General features: G+C 38.3%; 1 protein-coding gene across 14 annotated transcripts in view; it reads left to right on the top strand.

Annotated features, from left to right (window-relative positions):
- ttn.2 (titin, tandem duplicate 2) overlaps positions 1-20,995 on the top strand; it is a 171,547-nt gene that overhangs the window by 107,349 nt on the left and 43,203 nt on the right. For all 14 annotated transcript variants that reach the window (XM_067444370.1, XM_067444373.1, XM_067444378.1 and 11 more), the window contains 32 exons: positions 37-318; positions 438-740; positions 849-1,154; positions 1,289-1,570; positions 1,677-1,976; positions 2,092-2,394; positions 2,511-2,819; positions 2,943-3,224; positions 4,462-4,761; positions 4,910-5,203; positions 5,300-8,251; positions 8,349-8,684; positions 8,767-9,051; positions 9,155-9,454; positions 9,557-9,859; positions 9,972-10,247; positions 12,798-13,094; positions 13,185-13,487; positions 13,573-13,863; positions 13,954-14,241; positions 14,334-14,636; positions 15,261-15,563; positions 15,677-15,982; positions 16,065-16,352; positions 16,439-16,729; positions 16,818-17,105; positions 17,695-18,282; positions 18,937-19,041; positions 19,247-19,444; positions 19,547-19,843; positions 19,932-20,519; positions 20,638-20,940. In XM_067444370.1, the coding sequence (XP_067300471.1) occupies positions 37-318; positions 438-740; positions 849-1,154; positions 1,289-1,570; positions 1,677-1,976; positions 2,092-2,394; positions 2,511-2,819; positions 2,943-3,224; positions 4,462-4,761; positions 4,910-5,203; positions 5,300-8,251; positions 8,349-8,684; positions 8,767-9,051; positions 9,155-9,454; positions 9,557-9,859; positions 9,972-10,247; positions 12,798-13,094; positions 13,185-13,487; positions 13,573-13,863; positions 13,954-14,241; positions 14,334-14,636; positions 15,261-15,563; positions 15,677-15,982; positions 16,065-16,352; positions 16,439-16,729; positions 16,818-17,105; positions 17,695-18,282; positions 18,937-19,041; positions 19,247-19,444; positions 19,547-19,843; positions 19,932-20,519; positions 20,638-20,940 (12,450 nt within the window). The remainder of the gene's footprint in view (positions 1-36; positions 319-437; positions 741-848; positions 1,155-1,288; positions 1,571-1,676; positions 1,977-2,091; positions 2,395-2,510; positions 2,820-2,942; positions 3,225-4,461; positions 4,762-4,909; positions 5,204-5,299; positions 8,252-8,348; positions 8,685-8,766; positions 9,052-9,154; positions 9,455-9,556; positions 9,860-9,971; positions 10,248-12,797; positions 13,095-13,184; positions 13,488-13,572; positions 13,864-13,953; positions 14,242-14,333; positions 14,637-15,260; positions 15,564-15,676; positions 15,983-16,064; positions 16,353-16,438; positions 16,730-16,817; positions 17,106-17,694; positions 18,283-18,936; positions 19,042-19,246; positions 19,445-19,546; positions 19,844-19,931; positions 20,520-20,637; positions 20,941-20,995) is intronic.

The raw sequence follows: 20,995 nt of genomic DNA, 5'->3' as shown, positions 1-20,995 counted from the left end.
ACACATGTATTTATTTATATTTCATTTGCCATATAGTTTCCCCTGAAGTAGACCTGGATGCAACTGTCAAGGAAAAGATTGTTGTTCATGCTGGTGGGGTAATACGCATCCTGGCCTATGTGTCAGGAAAGCCGGCTCCAGAGATTATTTGGAATAGAGATGATGGTGATTTGCCAAAAGAGGCTGCTGTTGAGACCACCTCTATAAGTTCATCTTTGGTTATCAAAAGTTGCAGGAGACAACACCAAGGCATTTATACGCTGACTGCTAAGAATGCAGGTGGAGAGAGGAAGAAAGCAGTTATTGTTGAAGTATTGGGTGAGTGTTTTTTCTTTTTCTTTTTGGGTTTGTTTTTTTATTCTGGCAGAATTACAGAATCTTTATTCTGTAATGATTTCAATAAAATAATTAACACTGCTTGTTTTTTCTATTCACAGATGTCCCTGGTCCTGTGGGTCAGCCCTTCTCTGGTGAGAATCTCACCAATGATTCTTGTAAGTTGACATGGTACTCACCTGAAGATGATGGTGGCTCAGCTATCACCAACTATATAATTGAGAAAAGAGAAGCTGACCGCAGGGGCTGGACTTCAGTTACGTATACTGTCACAAGACATAATGCTGTTGTCCAGGGTCTTATTGATGGCAAGAGCTACTTCTTCAGAATTGCAGCTGAAAATATTATTGGAATGGGTCCTTTCTCTGAGACTTCAGCTCCAGTTGTCATCAAGGATCCGCTCTGTAAGCCTTCTTTATTTGTCTGTTTGTATGAGTATTTTTTAAATATTTTTTGACACACCATTACTTTTAATTACTTGTATGATGTCTCACAAATTTAAAATTATTCAGCTGTACCTGAGCGTCCAGAGGATCTTGAGGTGACAGCCATCACAAATGATTCAATCAGTGTCGCATGGAGACCTCCGAAGTATGATGGCGGTTCAGACATTACAAGCTATGTCCTTGAGGCTCGTCTTATCGGACAGGACAATTTCAAGATTATTGCTGCAGAGGATAAACTTTTGGATCGTAAATTCACACATGTGGGTCTTAAAGAAGGTTCTTCTTATGAATTCAGAGTTAGTGCTGTCAATCAAATCGGTCAAGGCAAACCTTCATTCAGCACCAAACCAGTTACATGCAAAAAAGAGTTTGGTAAGTAATTGAAAAGATGCACTGAAGTGTGTGTGTGTGTGTGTGTGTGTGTGTGTGTGTGTGTGTGTGTGTTTTTTTTATGTAATCTTTTTTTATTGACTGTTTGATTTATTGTATATTATACTCTTTCCTAGAACCACCAAACCTTGATCTTGAGTTCCGTGACAAGATTGTTGTTCGTGTTGGGGAAACTTGTACTCTACAAAGCCGATACTCAGGCAAACCAGCACCAACAATTAAATGGTTCAAAAATGATGAAGAGCTTCTGGCAAATGAGGAAATTGAACTTACCAGCACAAAGAATGTATTATGCTTGACTATTGCAAAAGCAAAACGTGATCACAGTGGAAAATACACTGTGGTTCTGGAGAACTCCATTGGCTCACGCAAGGGCATATGTATTATAACTGTTGTTGGTAAGCTAATGTCTACTTTTTGGTCTACTTTTTGTGAAGCAAATTATTTCATTATCTTAAGATTTATTTTGCAAACTTGATGAATTGTGTTTTATGAATTTTTCAGACCGTCCACAACCTCCAGAGGGTCCTGTTATCTTTGATGAGATTTACAGGAATTATATGGTCATTTCGTGGAAGCCCCCACTGGATGATGGTGGAGCTGCTATTTCTAACTACACTGTAGAAAAGAGAGACACCAACAGGGATCTATGGATGCCTGTTACAGAATCTTGCACAAGGACATCATGCAGAGTTCCAAAACTGATTGAAGGAAGAGAGTATATCATTAGAATTTGTGCTCAAAATATTCATGGTATTAGTGATCCATTGCTATCTGCTGAAACAAAAGCAAAGGATATTTTCAGTAAGTTACAGATTCTGCAGTATAATTTAATAGTCAATAAATTATTTTTTAGCAAGAATCGTTTAATTAATTGTCTAGTGTTTTACTCATGTTCTCAAATTTCTAACAATTGCAGGGGCTCCAGATGCACCACAGGCACCTGTGATAAAAGAAATCTATAAAGATACTGCTCTGATTTCTTGGCTCCAGCCAGCCGATGGTGGCAAACCAATCACAAACTACATTGTTGAAAAGAAGGAGACCAAGGCCAATATGTGGGCTAGAGCTGGAAAAGACCGCATTTACCCCAACACAGAATATTGGGTTCCTGATCTTCTCAAGGGATGTGAATATGAATTCCGTGTCATGGCAGAGAATGTGATTGGTGTTGGTGACCCCAGTCCACCTTCAAAGCCCATCTATGCCAAAGATCCTATTGGTATGTATCCAATGGCCAAGTCCGATGTCTTAAAAGAAAAAAAGATTACAAATAATTATTGGAAATAAAATATTAACACCCACCCTCCACCTTTTTTCCTTATTTTCTTGCCACAGTGATTCCAAGCCCACCTGTACTTCCAGTAGCGATTGACAAGACAAAAGAGTCAGTCACTCTTTCTTGGCAGCCACCAAAAGACTGTGGCAGAGGCAAAATCTTTGGCTATCTCCTTGAATATCAGAAAGCTGGTGATGAGGAATGGCTTCAAGTTAATCAGACACCTGACTCCTGCCAGGGAACTATATTCAAGGTTATCAACCTTGAGGATGGTGCACTTTACAGATTTAGAATAAAGGCAGTGAATGCTGCTGGCGAATCAGAGCCTGCATATATCCCAGAGCCTGTTCGAGCACAAGACAGACTTGGTAATTTATGAGTATTTGGATATGTATGATATTAGTTATTAATTATGCATGTTATAACATTATAGCAAATATGTGTAAAAAAAATATTAAATGCTTTTATTATTTTTGTTGTTGTTCTTATAGAGCCCCCAGAACTTCAAGTGGATTTGGGCATGCCTCGTGAACTCAAAGCAATGGCTGGAACCCATATTACTATTATTGCTGGAATCAAGGGAATGCCTTTCCCCAAAGTCACATGGAAGAAAAATGAAGCAGATGTTCCTACAAGAGCAGAGATTGAAACATCTGGAACAGCAACCAAACTAGAGATGCGTTATTCCACCCGTGCAGACTGTGGAGATTACATAGTTACTGTTGAAAATCCAGCTGGATCAAAGACAGCCACATGCACCGTGCTTGTTCTTGGTAATTTTTTTATATTACAAGGACTATGAAAATCAGAAATGTTACAATTTAAAATGATTTATAACTAACAAAACATAAACAAAGAAAATGAAAAAACTAGGGGTGTGATGATACAACTAGCTCAAGAGAATGAGAAAAGAAGATATTTTAATACGATTTTTAAGAAATCTTCAATAGCTAAATATATGACTGGAGAAACAAAATTAAAAAATCAATGCAAGTTCATTTTGAATTGATTTTCCTATTAATTATCTTGTAACTTGTAACTTATCTTGTCACTTTAGTTCTACATTCAGATTATGAATTATTCTATGCTAGCCTGACGTGGTCATACTCAATTCTAGTCAGAATATGAGTCTGAAACTGCTCCATTGGGCTGTGATTATGGGGTGTGTTTCAACCAAACCAGGAAAGACATCAATTGGATAGACCTACAACCAATCAGAGCAACAAAGCGACGCATTGTCAAATGTCAACATAGTTCAACTGCACTGTGTTGCCAAGTCCGGGTTTTTCCCCCGCGTGTTGTTTTCTATGTCTGCGGGTTGAAGCGACTATTATGTGATATATAGACCCATAAGTGCGAATTTTAGCAGGCAACCTTACCAAAATAACACACATTTTACCCCCAAATGCCATTTTTCCCCCGGAGAACCCCCCGAGAAGCTATTGTTTAGGGATAGTAGTTGGCGGGTTTTGTTGTAAAAACTTGGCAAACCTGTCTGCACGCGCGCTGAAATTAGGCTGGAATACACGATCTTTGCCAGTGTTGTAAAAAAATAAAATAATTTGATGAATGCATATAAAGACAAGCTCTCTGTTTAGGATTTGAAAAAATATAATCCAAGCCCCTTTGATGACGTGCATGATTACGTTACTGTTGAGCATCTGTCCGTCATCGTCTAAAGCCCGCCCTGATGATTTCATTGGTCCGAACAGTTTCTGTTACTCCTCTATGGAGCAAGGCCAGACTGAACTGCCCGACCTAAAAAAATTGTGGGCGGGGCTAAGTTCGGCTGGCATCCAGGCAATTCTATGCAGTAAAAAGCAATGTAAGCACTGTAAAACGTTTTGCCACAAACTCAACTAATGCTGATATTGCGTAACAGCTTTCCACCTCAACAAAAAATGTCGTCACTTTTTAATATTGCAAGATCTTGTGACACAAGATAGAGTCAAATATATCAAATGTTCAGGCAAAGTGTTAATTTTTTGTTTTATTTGTTTGTTTTTGTAGACAAGCCTGGACCAGTTCAGAATCTTAGGGTATCTGATGTCAGATGTGATTCTGCTCAGCTGTCTTGGAAAGACCCAGAAGATAATGGTGGTACACGCATCACTAACTTTGTTGTTGAGAAAAAGGAAGCAGCATCTGCACAATGGGTGCCAGTCTGTTCATCATCCAAAAAACGTAGCATGATGGCTAAACATTTGATTGAGGGAACATCATATATGTTCCGTGTGGCGGCTGAAAATCAGTTTGGAAGAAGTGAATATGTTGAGACAACAAAAGCTATCAAAGCAATGAATCCACTGTGTAAGTATGGCTTTAGAAATTACTCCACTTCTAGGCTTATATCATGTTAATTTTCAAAACAATATTGTAATAATATAATATAATATAATATAATATAATATAATATAATATAATAAACTAACTTTTGTTTTCCTACTGCATATTTCAGTTCCACCTGGTCCGCCGAAAGACCTGCATCATGTAGATGCTGATAAAACCGAAGTCTGGCTCCAGTGGAATTGGCCCGACCGCACCGGAGGAAGTGACATCACAGGGTTCTTGGTTGAGTACCAAGAAGAAGGTGCAAGGGATTGGATTATCTTTAAGACTGTCAGCATTCCTGAGTGTCATGTGACTGGGCTGGAAGAAGGAAAGACCTACAGGTTCCGTGTTAAGACAGAGAATGCAATTGGTCTAAGTAGACCAGATACCACTGTGCCAGTTCTTTGCCAGGAAAAACTAGGTTAGACTCAAATTTAAACACCCTGTATAATTATTTTAAGAAAATATGTTTTCAATATGTATTATTTAAATTTGAATTCTTCTTCTGTCTTTTTAGTACCACCCATTGTTGAGGTTGATGTGAAGTTGATTGAGGGAATCATTGTGAAAGCGGGAAGCACTATTAGAATGCCTGCCATTATGAGAGGCCTTCCGGTTCCCACTGCCAAATGGGTCATTGATGGAGAAGAAATCAAGAGTGAAGGCAATATCAAAATCGACACAGACAACTTCTCTACTGTTCTGAGCATTACCGATTGCACAAGAAATCACACCGGAATATATATTCTCACAGTGTCTAACGCAGCAGGAAGTAAGACTGTTTCTCTGAATGTCACGGTGCTTGATGTGCCATCTGCCCCAATAGGTCCTGTTAATATACTTGAAGTGACTCCTGAATCCATGGTCATTGACTGGCGTCCTCCCAAAGAGGACGGTGGAAGCCCTGTCACGAACTATATTGTTGAGAAGAGGGAATCAAATAAGGAAACTTGGGGAGGAGTAAGTTCTGGCAGCACTTCCACAAGGCTAAAGATTTCTCGTCTGCAGCAAGGAGTTGAGTATGTTGTGAGAATTCGTGCTGAAAATAAAATGGGAATCGGTGCAGCTCTTGAAAGTGCACCAACTGTAGCCCGGCATCAGTTTGAGGCCCCTGGCCATCCTGGAAAACCAGTTGCATCTGATCTATCTGAAGATGCACTTACACTTGGATGGACAATGCCGCTGTTTGATGGTGGTAGTCCAATCAGTGGTTACATTATTGAGCGAAGACATAAAGGAGGCAAATGGATTAGAGTGAATAAAACACCTTGCAAGGACCTTAGATATAGAGTGCTTGGGCTTTTTGAAAGTATAGAATATGAATTCAGAGTATTTGCTGAAAATATCACTGGCTTTAGTGGACCTTCACCTGTCTCGGATCCTTCCAAACCTTGCAGACCTATTACTGTTCCAGGACCTCCAGTTAACCCTAAGATAAAGGACTACAGTTGTACGTATGCTGACTTAGTCTGGATCAGACCAACAAAAGATGGAGGCAGTCCAGTCTTAGGATATATTGTTGAATGTCAGAAAGGAGCTGAGTGGGAGAAAGTCAATAAGGATGATCTGATTAAGCTGTGTGCTTATAGAGTTAAGGGACTAACAGAGGGTACAGAATACAGGTTCCGTGTTAAAGCTGTTAACATGATTGGAGAAGGTGAGACGAGGGAAATCCCAGAGTCAGTTATTGCTAAGGATATTGTCATTCCTCCGGAAATTGAGATGGATGCCACATGCCGTGACCGTGTGACTGTCCGTGTTGGACATAACATTAATGTTGTAGGATATGTGAAAGCAAGACCTGACCCTGAAATCACTTGGAGCAAAGGTGAAAGCATTTTGGAAAGGGACAAGCGTACCACTCTGATAAACAACTTCCCAGTAGTACAAATGCGTATCAAGGAAGCAACCAGAGCAGATCATGGAAAGTATATAATTAAGGCTGCTAATGAAGCTGGAGAGGCCTCAGCTACTATTACTGTAAATGTTCTGGATAGACCTGGGCACTGCCAAAATCTTAAGTTGACGTATGTAAATAAGAATTCTTGCATGGTGTCCTGGGATGCTCCTGAGGATAATGGAGGCACTGAGATAACAAATTACATAGTGGAATGTCGGGAGCCAAGTATACGGACTTGGTCAATGATATCATCTGACTGCACAAATCGTATGGTAAAGGCAAAGCTCATGGAAAATCACGAATATGTATTCCGTGTGTCTGCTGAGAACAAGTGTGGTCCTGGACCAGCTACAGAAACCAAAACTCCTATCCTTGCAATCGACCCACTTCAGAAACCAGGTGAGCCAGAGAACTTCCACGTCAGTGATATCGGTAAGAACTTTGTCTTCCTTAAATGGAGAAAACCAGATTATGATGGTGGCTGTCCTAATCTGGGCTATCATTTGGAGAGAAAAGCAAAGGATGCTGAAGAGTGGGAGAAGGTACATGAGGGAGTCCTAAAAGAGACATTCTTCATGGTAGACAAATGTGTTGAGAACCACACCTATCAGTTTAGAGTCCAGTCAACAAATGATGGAGGAGAAAGCGCCTGGGTTAAGACATCTGATATTCTTGTCAAAGAAGAAGTTCAGAAACCAGTTCTTGACCTGAAATTTGTTGGTACCATTGTGGTCAAAGCTGGTGAATCAGTTAGACTTGAGGCTGGACTCAGAGGAAAACCACAGCCTGAGGTTACATGGGTGAAAGACAAGGCTGCAGGTGATAACCCAAGGATCAGCATTGACACTGGATATGATTACTCCAAATTTCTCCTTACTAAAACCAAGCGTAGTGATACTGGAAAATATGTGGTCACTGCTACAAACTCAGCAGGATCATTCACAGCATATGCTAATGTTACAGTTTTGGATTTACCAGGACCTGTCAGAGATTTGAAGATTTCTGGCATCTCCACAGACAAGTGCAGAGTTGTATGGGATCCTCCAGAGGATGATGGTGGTTGTGAGGTGGACAGCTATATTCTAGAAAAATGTGAGACGAGAAGAATGGTTTGGTCCACTTACTCTGCCTCTGTTGTTACCAACTACTGTAACGTAACACGCCTTGTTGAGGGAAATGAGTACATATTCAGGGTCAGAGCAGAAAACAAAATGGGAACTGGGCCACCAATGGAGAGCAGGCCTATTATTGCTAAGACACAATTCAACAGGCCTGGTCCACCTGATGCACCTGAGGTAACCAAAATTGGTAAAGATGAGATGACTGTGGTATGGGCTCCTCCTGAGAATGATGGTGGAAAGTCTATCACTGGTTACATTCTGGAGAGAAAAGAAAAGCGGGCTGTTCGATGGGTCCCTGTCACAAAGAGCCCTATCTCTGAGAGACGCATGAAGGTCACCAATCTGATCCCTAACCACGATTATCAATTCCGTGTCAAAGCTGAAAATGAAGTAGGACTGGGAGAACCAAGCAAAGCATCCAGACCTATCACTGCAAAAGATCCAATTGGTATGTATAGTCGGTATTACATCTATTTAATTTTTTTTCCTAATGATGTATTTAATTGTGTTTTAAACTAAACTGACATTTTTGTTGTAAAAATTAGAGCCCCCTGGTCCTCCTGGCAGTCTTAAAGTAGTTGATAGCACAAAGACATTGATTACACTTAGCTGGACAAAGCCTGTGTATGATGGTGGTGCTCCAATTATTGGATATCTGGTTGAAATGAGGGATAAGGTGGAAATGGAAGGTGAACAACAAAGAGATCCAGAGGAAGGCTGGAAAAAATGTAATACTTCTGGACAGCTCGTCTTAACTGAATTTACAATTATTAACTTGGATGAGAGAAAGGAATATGAATTCCGGGTGTCAGCTCAAAACCAAGTTGGCATGGGCTGTCCTGCAAACCTCAAGGATGCTGTATCACCAAAGGAGATCAATGGTAAGTGTTTGTTTTAAAGTGTCACTTGTTTGATTGCCCTTGAAATTCAGTATACTTATTCAGTCTTTTTCCTTCTCAACAGAACCTCCAGAGATTGATCTTGATGCCAGTCTAAGAAAAGGCCTTAGCGTTAGAGCTGGATGTCCTATCAGACTTTTTGCAACAATTAGAGGAAGACCAGCACCTAAAGTGACATGGAAGCGCATGGGTGTTGACAATGTCATTAGAAGGGGCCATGTGGATCAGATTGATACAATGTCCTTCCTTGTGATTCCTGAGTGTTCACGTGAAGACTCTGGCAGATATTCTTTGACTCTTTCAAATGCCTCTGGAGAAAAGTCTGTGTTTGTTCGCGTAAAAGTCTTAGGTATGTTTACATTTGCATAAAATGCATTTTAAAATTAAGATAAGCTTTGCATTTACCAAAACCAAGTATTGTTGTTAAAACTGTTCCTGAAATGTATTAACAGATACTCCTGGTCCTGTTGGTGGACTGGAGGCAACTGATATCACAAAGACAACCTGCCAGCTTGCATGGTTGCCTCCAGAAAATGATGGTGGTAGTCCAATCTTAAACTATGTTGTTGAAAAGCGTGAGGTTGACAGGAAAACATGGACAAATTGCACAAATGACTTGAAGAAGACAAGCTTCAAAATCACAAATCTGACACCAGGAACAGAATACTACTTCCGGGTGATGGCAGTTAACAAGTATGGCATCGGTTTGCCTCAAGACTCTCCAAAGTCCTACCTAGCTACAGATCCTAAAAGTAAGTCCACTTTGCACAATATAATTTACTATATTATGTTATATTGTATTGAATCATATAATATAATGCATTCAAAATTATGTATATTTTTATTTTATAAAGGCGAGCCTGATCCTCCAAAGAAGATGGATGTATTAGAAATTTCCAAAAACAGTGCAACTCTTGGGTGGCTGAAACCACTTAGAGATGGTGGATCTAAGATTAATGGATACGTTGTTGAATACCAGCAGGATGGTCAACCTGAGGACAAGTGGACATCATACTCAGTTGTGAAAGACATGACCATTGTTGTAGCTGGACTAAAAGAAAACACTAAGTACAGATTCAGGGTCGCCGCAAGAAACGCAATAGGATGCAGTTTGGCAAGAGAAGCTGAGGGTATATTTGAGGTCAAGGAGCAGCTAAGTATGTGGACAAAGATTTTGTGTTCTCCAATAATTAATTAATTTTTATTCATGTTGTGTTTGTAATGAATCACAATCTGCATACTTTTTATACCTTAATTGCTTTTTTATAGTGGGACCAAAGATCATCATGTCTGATGTGGTTACAGCAAGAGCAGGAACTAAACTTATAGTTGAGGCTCTTGTTTCTGGGAAGCCTGCACCAGTCACAAAATGGACGAGAGGAAATGATGATTTAGTTACATCTGATCGTCTCTTCATACAAAAAACACCAACCACAAATACACTTTTGATCAAAGAAGTAACAAGGAAGGATAGTGGTTATTACAGTCTTTCTGCTGAAAACAGCACTGCTAAGGTCAACCAGATCCTCCGAATAATCATTATGGGTAAGTTGTTGTTGTCTAAAGAATTTATTCTGAATATTCTGAATATTTTAAATGCATTTTTGAATACACAAATAATAAATATAACTAGACTTTTAAAATAAACTTTTTGATTGAGACTTGCATGAAACTAAACAACCATTAGGTGGCGGCACTTGAGTTTGAATGAGTTTATTTTAACGATCTAAGCACATGGTTGAAGCGCATGGCACAAGTGCACTATGGGCATGTCCGAATCCACTTTTGCCAGTTTAACCGGTACATGGTCTAAAATGGTTGTCCCTATTCTCTTAATGAGTAATGGGTGTGTGTCGGGCATTATGTGCAATAAACCAATCTCCCATTCCCTTTAAAAGCCAGTTGTGCTTGCACCATAGCGGATTCACTATTTAAACGGTGGAATTTAGACACCCTCATCCTGATGAGTCATTTTATATACATGTGTATATTGCCACAATTGGTCAAATAAGTAGTCACTTTCATTCATCATTACTGCAGATAGGTAATTCTGATACATGCAATGGCTGTCATTATTACATGTAGGAATTTTTATCTTTACGTACACAATAATATATTTTACATTGTAATAATGTGCCCCTTAAATAAAACAGAAAATACTGCACTGTTGACTTGACACCAAGTTTCAGTTGGCCAATGGCACAGTTAGGGCTGGGCGATATGGAGCAAAAAATATATCTCGATATATTTTGCTATATCTCGATATACGATATATATCGATATCTTTACAGGAAAAATAACCCCCTAAAAACTACAGCAAAAACAAATATGCCAAATACCACAAATTCTTTTCTTTTTTATTGAAGTGCAAAGAGGTAGTCAGTTCATGTAGGAACAAAGTGCTTTTGCGACATTTAAAAAAAAAAAAACTCCCTGATTACATAAATAATGATAATTTAACTGTAAAAGAAAATAAATAATATTGCCTTCTTTTCATTTATTTCATGCTTTCAAAAGATGAATCAAAGACTCCCTTTTTTACACTTAACAGTAAAACAGTAAGCATTTTGCAGAAAGATGGGGGCATGACTGAGATATAAATAAACTGATTTTGTCATAACACCATTTCCTGTTAAATTTTTATCAAAATTCAAACAGTGATGTTTGTCATGAGTTTGACCAAATTCAAACTCATCATGCAGATCATGGAGGCTACACATGAGCTGAATTTCACTTCTTTTCCAGTTACAGAACGAAATATGAATGTCAGAAGGTAGGCTATATGATATACAGTACAACTGACAGAAGAGCACCGCGTGTCTCAGGACACCCGGGATGTCGCGTTTTTCCCTCTTGGTTAAAACGTGAATAGACCTGTTCATCATAATCCCGTGATAAAGCTGACAAAATAATCATAGTAAGGATATTGCAATACTTTTTAAATGTTTTCAAATGATATGCGATCATTTTGACATTTTAACCGAAAACCATGCGATCAGTTAGACACAAATCATAAACTGGCATGATTGCGACTGAGAGTGCATCTCGCACCAGTGTCAATCACCTGACTGTGGGTGAAACGTGCGATTTGAACTATGATGAACATTAATATTTCTTTATAAATTTTAGCAAGCAGTTGTGTTAGAAGGAAAACATGGTCTCTTAACTGAGTCCTGAACAACACACGCGCTTCTCAACATGATAACTAATCCTCACCTGGTTGCGGACGCCGCCGTGTGCACTGAGACGACACGCGAAGGGGGGGGGGGACAAAAGCAATGAGGCGGGAGGCGCGCGAGCGGGAGCGAGCACAGCACAGGGAAGGCAAACAAGCAAAGTGGCGGAATCAGAATTAAATATAAACAATATATCGATATATACGATATGTCCAAATCCATATCGAGTTGAAAAAATATCTCGATATATTTTAAATATCGAGATATCACCCACCCCTAGGCACAGTCTTTTTCAGTTGCCTCAAAATAGCAATGTGCCAACATTGTGCTTGAACACACCTAGTTTTCAGACCAGAAAATGGGCGCAAATGCATTTGCTATTTAAACAACGTGGCACATGACGTTAAAATGATAACTACGCCTGGTGCCGCATTGCAACGGGTGTATAATAGGACCCATTGAGTCATTCTTTCAACCGATTTGCTCAAAACCCTAAATCATTCACTAACAAAACACTGCTGAGTATTGCTTTGAAGAATGCACAATAGTTCTGATGTGATCTTTGTTTGAAATTGTATTATTAACTACTTGTTTATTAAATTATAAAATCAATGTAACATTTGCAATCATGATAATATTCGGCAAAACAGCTCTCTTGGTCGTGTTATGTTACTTAACTATATCATGTTATAAATAAATAAACATTTTGAATTTAACTTTCATAGTATGTTTATTCTTTGAGTTACTCTATGTTTGCCGTTACACACGTTTTGATTTCTCCACGAAAGTCTCTCACAAAGAAACCGGCAGCATGAGTCTCAACAGTTCGACCTTGTTACCAGAAATACACTATCCATTGTCAATCGCTGATTACACCAATATAATTTTTAGTCTGTTGTATTTTATTTCTTTTTTTTAGACATCCCTGGTCCTCCCCAAGGTCCTCTACAAATTCTTGAGGTGGATGTAGATGCCTGCACACTTGCATGGGATTCACCTGCTGAAGATGGTGGCAGCAACATCACAAATTACATTGTTGAGAAGTGTGATGTGACAAGAGGTGACTGGGTCACAGCTGCATCTTGCACCAAGACCAGTTGCAGAGTTGGAAAGCTCACATGTGGCAAAGAGTATGGCTTCCGTGTCCGTGCTGAAAACCGCTTTGGAATTTCAGAACCAATTTATGCTGAGAAAATCATTGCCAGACATCCATTTGGTAAATCTCATAAATGGACACATTTAAAAAACGCAGACATGCAAAGGGATTAGGCTTTTTTTTACACCAATATAAATTTTCTGATTTCAGATCCACCCAGCGAACCAAGGAACTGTTGTGTCAATAAAATCAACAAGGACTTTGTTGTGTTGTCCTGGGAAAAACCGGTGAATGATGGCGGCAGTCCCATCACAGGATATTGCATTGAACGCAAAGAAAGAAATAGCCTCCTGTGGACCAGGGCAAATGAAGTCCTAATTCGCTCAACTGAATATACATGCTCTGGCCTCATCGATGGTCTGGAGTACACATTTAGGGTGTCTGCTGTTAACAAAGCAGGACAAGGCAAACCAAGCAAGCAGACTGATTTTATCACTGCAAGATCTCCAGTTGGTATGTGTGGGGGGAAAACATGCTGCTGTCACTTCTAATAATTTTAAAAAAAAAGCATTACAAGTTTTATGTATATTCTTTTCAGATCCACCTGGCAAACCTCAAGTTCTTGATGTGACCAGAAACTCTGTCTCTCTTGTCTGGAGCCGTCCAAAACATGATGGTGGAAGCAAACTCATTGGTTATTGTGTTGAATCTTTAAAGCTTCCAGGTGAGAAATGGGTCACAAGCAGCCAAAATGTACCAAAAGAAGAATACACTGTTCCTGGACTTGAGGAGGGAGCCCAATACAAGTTCAGAATAATTGCCAAAACAGCAATTAACCTCAGCGTGCCCTCAGAGGAATCTGATCCTATCCCAGTTATTGCAGAGCATGGTAAGTCTTACATTCCACCTATAATGTAATAATTTCCTAACTGATGGACTTTATATAGTTTATTTGATGTTTCTTTTTGTATTATCTCAGTTCCACCTAGAGTTGAGATTAGTCTTGCAATGAAGAACTTAATTGTCGTCAAAGCTGGAGCAAATGTCTGCCTGGAGGCAGAAGTTTATGGCAAACCAATGCCAAAGGTCACTTGGAAGAAAGATGGTGTTCCATTTAAATTGGCTGAAGGTATGAAAATGACTCAAAAGGTGCATCTCTTCTCCTTGGAACTGTTCTCTGTAACAAGAAAAGAATCTGGCGAGTACACAATTTCTGCTGAGAACCCAAGTGGCACAAAGTCTGGCAACATTAAATTGAAGGTTCTAGGTAAGTTAACATTAAAGTATGCCTAAAAACATGCAAATGTCACATAAAAAGTGTATTTTTTATGTACAAAATGCATAATTGTGTTTCTGCAGATAAACCTGGACCCCCAGCATCAATGAGGATAAGCCATGTTTTTGCTGACCGAGTGAAACTGAGGTGGGAGCCACCTCTTGCTGATGGTGGTTCTGAAATCACAAATTACATTGTTGACAAACGTGAAACAAGCAGAGCTAACTGGGCGCAAGTTACTGCTAACATTAATGGTCAGATAACGGACTGTTCTGTGGAAAAACTCATTGAAGGCCATGAATACGAGTTCCGCATCAGTGCTGAGAACAAGTATGGTGTTGGAGACCCAATTGTGACCAATTCTGTGATCGCCAAGAATCCATTTGGTAACATTTTATTCTTTATTGTACATTTATATATTATAGAGCTTGACCGATGAGTGACAATTATAGTATTGACTTTTTATATTAATAAAAAATATATATATATATATATATATATATATATATATATATATATATATATATATATATATATATATATATATATATATATTAAACATTTTTTTAAAAGGCTGTATGATGCCCAAAAGTTTACTGCATCATACATTTTAGGAAAGGTAAACAAAAAACAATTAGTACTCTAGTCTTTGTTAAAATCCAAAATGTTACATTATTTTCCATAGAGTTGTAATTATGTGGATGAATAATGCTAAAAAATTGAATAAACTGTACATGTTAATCTAATGCTGAAAGTTTTGCACAGGTATATTTTGTTATAAGCTTTGACTGCATAAAGTGGATATAATTTATGTTATGTAGTATTATAAACATGAGCATTGTTTTTAAATATGTACGTTTTTTCGCTGTTGAAAACCGGTCTCCTGTTGAATGGCTATATATATATATATATATATATATATATATATATATATATATATATATATATAATTTACTTTAAACAAATGTATGTGATTAAACCTTAAATCTTTTTTTTATTTTCAAATTCAGATGTCCCAGGACCATGTGAACCTCCAGTTATTACCAATATCACCAGAGATCACATGACTGTCAGTTGGAAGGCCCCTGCTGATGATGGCAAGGCCACCATTCTTGGATACATGGTCGAGAAGCGTGAAACTCAAGACCTCAATTGGGCTAAAGTGAATAGAAGACCAGTTATTGACAGGACAATTAAAGCTGGAGGCCTTACAGAAGGATCTGAATATGAATTCAGAGTCATTGCACTCAATAAAGCTGGTCTTGGAAAACCAAGTGATTCATCAGTTGGTGTTATTGCAGTAGACCCAGTGTGTAAGTACTAACAAAATGTATTATTGAATGATAATTAGTAGTTAAGTTAGCCAAAAAATAAAAAATTATAGTTCATGCATTTAAGTCCATGCATTTCTGTGGGTTTTTCATAGATCCTCCTGGACCACCTGCTTTTCCAAAGGTTGTTGACTCTACACACAGTTCAATCAGTTTGTCCTGGACCAAGCCAGCCTATGACGGCGGATGTGAAATTCTGGGCTACCTTGTTGAGTTCAAGAGAGCAGATGCAGAAGACTGGCTGAAGTGCAATGTGCCAAAGAATCTCCAGGCAACTAAATTTAATGTTACTGGTCTCTTGGATAGCACGGAGTACCAGTTCCGTGTTACTGCTGTAAACAAGATTGGATTTGGAGAGCCAAGTGAAGTTCCTGGTAAACATATGGCAAAGGATATCCTGAGTAAGTATATCTCATAACTAAATATTTAGGTTTTCAACATATGTACATTTCTGATATTATTCTCATTTTAATTTTCTCTTAGTTGCCCCTGAGGCTGAACTTGATGCAGATCTCAGAAAAGCACTAGTTTTGCGTGCTGGAGTCACAATGAGAATTTATGTACCTCTGAGAGGGCGTCCTGCTCCAAAGGCAACATGGGCTAAGGTCAATGCAAACTTGAAAGAGAGACAAGGTCTTATGATCAAGACAACTGAATGGGATACTTTCCTTTATTGTGAGGAAATCAACAGATATGATGCTGGCAAATATGTCCTAACTCTAGAAAACAGTAGTGGTACCAAGTCATATACCATTGTTGTCAAAGTACTAGGTAAGGTTTTTTTTTTTTTTCCACACAATTTGCCATTTGAGGTTTATTATTTACTATATCTAACTACTGTTTGCAAATGTACACAGACACCCCTGGACCCCCAGTCAATCTGATTGTAAAGGAGACCTCAAAGGATCATGTATCAATTACTTGGGATGCTCCATTAATTGATGGTGGTAGTCCCGTGAAGAGCTATGTTGTTGAAAAACGTCTGGCTGAGAGAAAGGCATGGACCTGTGTTGCTCCTGAGTGTAGCAAGACATCTTTCAGGATTACTAATCTCGAAGCTGGAAAATCATACTGCTTTAGAGTCCTAGCTGAAAACATATACGGCATTGGTGAAGGTTGTGAGACAGCTGGACCAGTCAAAGCCTCAGGTAAGACTTTTTTGATAATGTTGCAATTTAGGTTTAAATACATTACTCTGTTAATTATAACAAATTCTAATATTGATGTCTATTGCAGAGCAACCTGGACCAGTTACAGATTTTAAACCTTCAGAGATCACCAAGAATTCTTGCACTCTTGGCTGGAAGAAGCCAATCAGTGATGGTGGCAGCCATGTTGTTGCATATGCTCTAGAGATCTGTGAAGGGGAAGACAAGTGGAAGCTTCTAACAAAGTCTAAGCTCACACAGTACACAATGAGTGATCTTGTAGAAGGAAAGGAGTACTTGTTCAGAGTCAAAGCCATTAATGAAGCAGCTGAAGGACCTCCAACCGAGCTCACCGTCTTGGCTAAAGATCAAATAGGTATTCATATAATCTACTTCAGGGGTTTTCAAAGTTAAAGACAGCGGGTCTTTTGACACAACATGCACAATGGTGCCCCCCACCCCCATTTCAGTACCACAACAAACCCAGCCTAATTTAAGTGAAAACCTCAATTAGCAAAAATTATTTAAATAAACCATCAGTAATAAAATAAGAACGATGCAAATTAAGAGAAATATGAAAAATAAACACAATAAAGACACAAATTAAATAGTATTGTTTCAGGTAGGCCTAGTAGGAAATACTACAGAAATTAAATAAAAAAGTAATTACATATATTTGTTTGTGTTATTATTAAATGATAACATGAGGTATAATAGGATGTCACTTTAAGACCTTATGCACAGATCCAATATAATGGTACACATCAGATTTATTTAAAACGTGTAAGACATAACTTAAGTCTGTGATTACATAAATAGTCTTACGTTTTGACAAACTGTGTGTATTTTCCCATTCAGTCTCCACACTCCTCAAACCCCTGTTGTACCTAATAGTTGCATTTGTGTCTTAGTGGTTATACAATCATGTCCATTAATATATTTATTTTTCTCTTTCTTTCTTACAGTGCTTCCAGACTGTAACCTTAAAGGCTTGCCAGACTCCAGCTATGTGGCAAAGGAAGGAAGCACTGTTCGCCTTAATATCCCTATTATTGGTATTCCTGCTCCAGCAGTCACATGGAAAAAGGGTGATATTACTTTATCAGATAGTGGCAGAATCTCAGTTGAATCAACCGCAACAAACACGATATTGCTGATTCGTGATTGCCATAGAGCTGATGCTGGCAAATTCATTATCATTTTGAGAAACAGTGCTGGAACAAAGGAATCAGCTATTGACATTAAAGTAGTTGGAAAGCCTGGAATTTGCACTGGTCCTATCAAATTTGATGAAATCACAGCAGAAGCAATTACTGTAGAATGGGGCCCACCCAAAGATGATGGTGGATCAGAAGTTAGCAACTACATTTTAGAGAAGAGGCATTCTACTGCTAACAAGTGGGTCACAGTTGCTTCTGCGATTCAGAAGAACTCTATGAGAGTTACAAGACTTCATGATGGAACAGAATACATCTTCCGAGTTTGTGCTGAAAATAAATATGGAGTTGGAGAGTTCCTCAGATCTGATCCAGTCATTGCTAAACATCCATTCAGTAAGTATTTAACAGGAAACATTATAAAATATTTTTTTTATTATTTGAAGGGTTCATGAACTGACTTTGTAAAAATTGTTATACTGGTGTCTGAGGTCAACTTATGATGTTTGCATAATTTTTACATTCAGAAACAACATATTGAATAAGTAATAGGCACAGCATTGTTTTTTAATCTCATCCTGTCTGCAAATCCAGTCTCTTGTTTATAAACAAATCTGGAAATACAAGTGAAAACTGGTGAAAAGTGAACAAATGCAATGTCTTCCCCATGTGAGCTGGATGTTTATTAAAAATTAAGTTCAATCATGCATTTTAGAATCTGAAGGAAGCTTATGGCATATTTGAAACATGCCATAAGTATTATTATTTTGAAGTTCGATCCGGTTTAGCTCCACATGCCTATGTTATTTATCTAACATGCCAGGTACAGATTGGTGGGCAGGGCTACAGAATTAGGCATTCGTCTTCTTTGTTTAAGGTGACGTTTCAGCTCTAAAACTTACAGGATATTCTTATATTAAGATTACCTTTTATTTATGTTAAAATCTCAAAGGAAAGTTGATTTCTCAATTCATGATCGCTTTAATGAAAAAAGTGCTAGATATTAAAAAATATGTACTTACATCAAATACACACTTTTCCCTACACCAGATGCACCAGGGGCTCCACCACCACCTGAGGTTGTGTGTATTCGTCATGAGTCTGCTATCCTAACATGGTCTGATCCAAAAGACACTGGAGGCTCTCCCATCACAGGTAAAACATTACATGTTTCAAGTAATACACAACTGCAGTTTTATATATTTATATATATATATATATATATATATATATATATATATATATATATATATATATATATATATATATATATATATATATATATATATATATATATATATATATATAATATAGGAATTTTGTTGTGTCTAAAAACTTTTACTTTTTATATTAATTATAGGATATTACGTGGAATTTAAGGATAGAAATAGCTTAATGTGGAAGAGAGCCAGCAAGACACCTTTGAGAGTGAAAGAATGCAGAGTAACCGGTTTGGTTGAAGGCCTGGAATATGAATTTAGGGTCATAGCTATGAATGTGGCTGGACTTGGAAAGCCAAGTAAAATAACTGAATCACTTGTTGCTCTCGATCCTATTGGTGAGTCAAAATCTTGTCCTTTTCTCATTGTTCTACTTTGTGCGGTTTATAAGGAAGAGAGCGCAACATGATTTTTGTTGTTATTATTGTGTATTTCTATAGATCCACCTGGCAAACCTGATGTGATAAATGTCACTAGAAACAGTGTTACACTTATTTGGACTGCACCTAAATATGATGGTGGCCACAAACTGACTGGCTATATTGTTGAGAAATTAGAGCATCCTGGAAAGACATGGATGAAGGCTAACCATGTGAATGTCCAGTGCTGTGCATACACTGTAACAGACCTTCAGGAAGGCAGTACTTGTGAATTCAGAATAAGGGCTAAAAATGCAGCTGGAGCTATCAGTGCTCCTTCAGAGACAACTGAGCCTCTTGTCTGCAAAGATGAATATGGTAAGTTATATTTTCAGGTTTCAATGAATTTGCTTAACCAAACCCTCCATAAACATAATGTTTATAAACCTTACCTAACTTTTTACAGAACCACCAACTATCACAATTGACCCTGAAATGAAAGATGGAGTCACTGTGAGGGCTGGAGAAACAATTGTCATCACAGCATCAAGCATTCTTGGCAAACCGCCTCCTACAGCTGTGTGGTCCAAGGGTGGAAGAGAATTCAAGTCCTCAGATATTGTCCAAATCATAAGCACTCCCACATCTTCAACTTTGTCCATCAAGTATGCCAGCCGAAAGAACACTGGAGAGTACACCATTAGTGCAAGCAATCCATTTGGTATCAAAGAAGAAAAAGTTAAAGTGAAAATCCTGGATGTGCCTGGACCTCCAGGTCCTATTGAAGCCAGCAGTGTCTCTGCGGAAAAATGCACATTGACATGGTTGCCACCAGAAGAAGATGGTGGCTGCAGTATCAAATCATATATATTAGAAAAGAGAGAAACCAGCCGCCTACTCTGGACAAAGCTTGCTGAAAATGTTATGGATTGCCGTTATGTTGCCAGTAAGCTGATAAAGGGAAACGAATACATATTCCGCGTTTTAGCAGTCAACCAGTATGGCATTGGGGATGCAACACAGTCTGGACCAGTTAAAATGGTTGACAGCTTTGGTAAGCCCAACTTCATATTTATTGCATTTATTTTGTTTCAGTGTATTGTTTAAATGAATATGTGTGTGAAAACGTGTATTTATTTTAGTTTTTTCAACTTCTTCACCTTTTTTTGCAGGACCCCCCGGGCCACCATCAAAACCAGAAATTGATAATATCAGTAGAAATGCTGTAACAATTTCCTGGAAGAGACCAATTGTTGATGGAGGAAGTGACATTAGAGGCTATAGTGTTGAGAGAAAAGAGAGAAGAGGAATGAGATGGGTCAGAGCATCAAAGAAAACCATTTCTGATCTACGTTATAAGGTCTCAGGCCTGTCAGAGGGAATTGAATATGAATTCCGTGTCACTGCAGAGAATAAGGCTGGTTTCGGCGAGCCTAGTGAGCCATCACAACCTGTAATGACAAAGGATATTGCATGTAAGTTAATTTTTTTTAATACATATATCCCAAAAAAAAATGTCATGTAAATTTT

The sequence above is a fragment of the Pseudorasbora parva genome, chromosome 5, assembly GCF_024679245.1.
Source record: "Pseudorasbora parva isolate DD20220531a chromosome 5, ASM2467924v1, whole genome shotgun sequence".
In the NCBI taxonomy this organism is placed as follows: domain Eukaryota; kingdom Metazoa; phylum Chordata; class Actinopteri; order Cypriniformes; family Gobionidae; genus Pseudorasbora; species Pseudorasbora parva.
The sequence above is the reverse complement of the archived record's forward strand: the minus strand, read 5'-3'. Positions and strand labels throughout refer to the sequence as shown.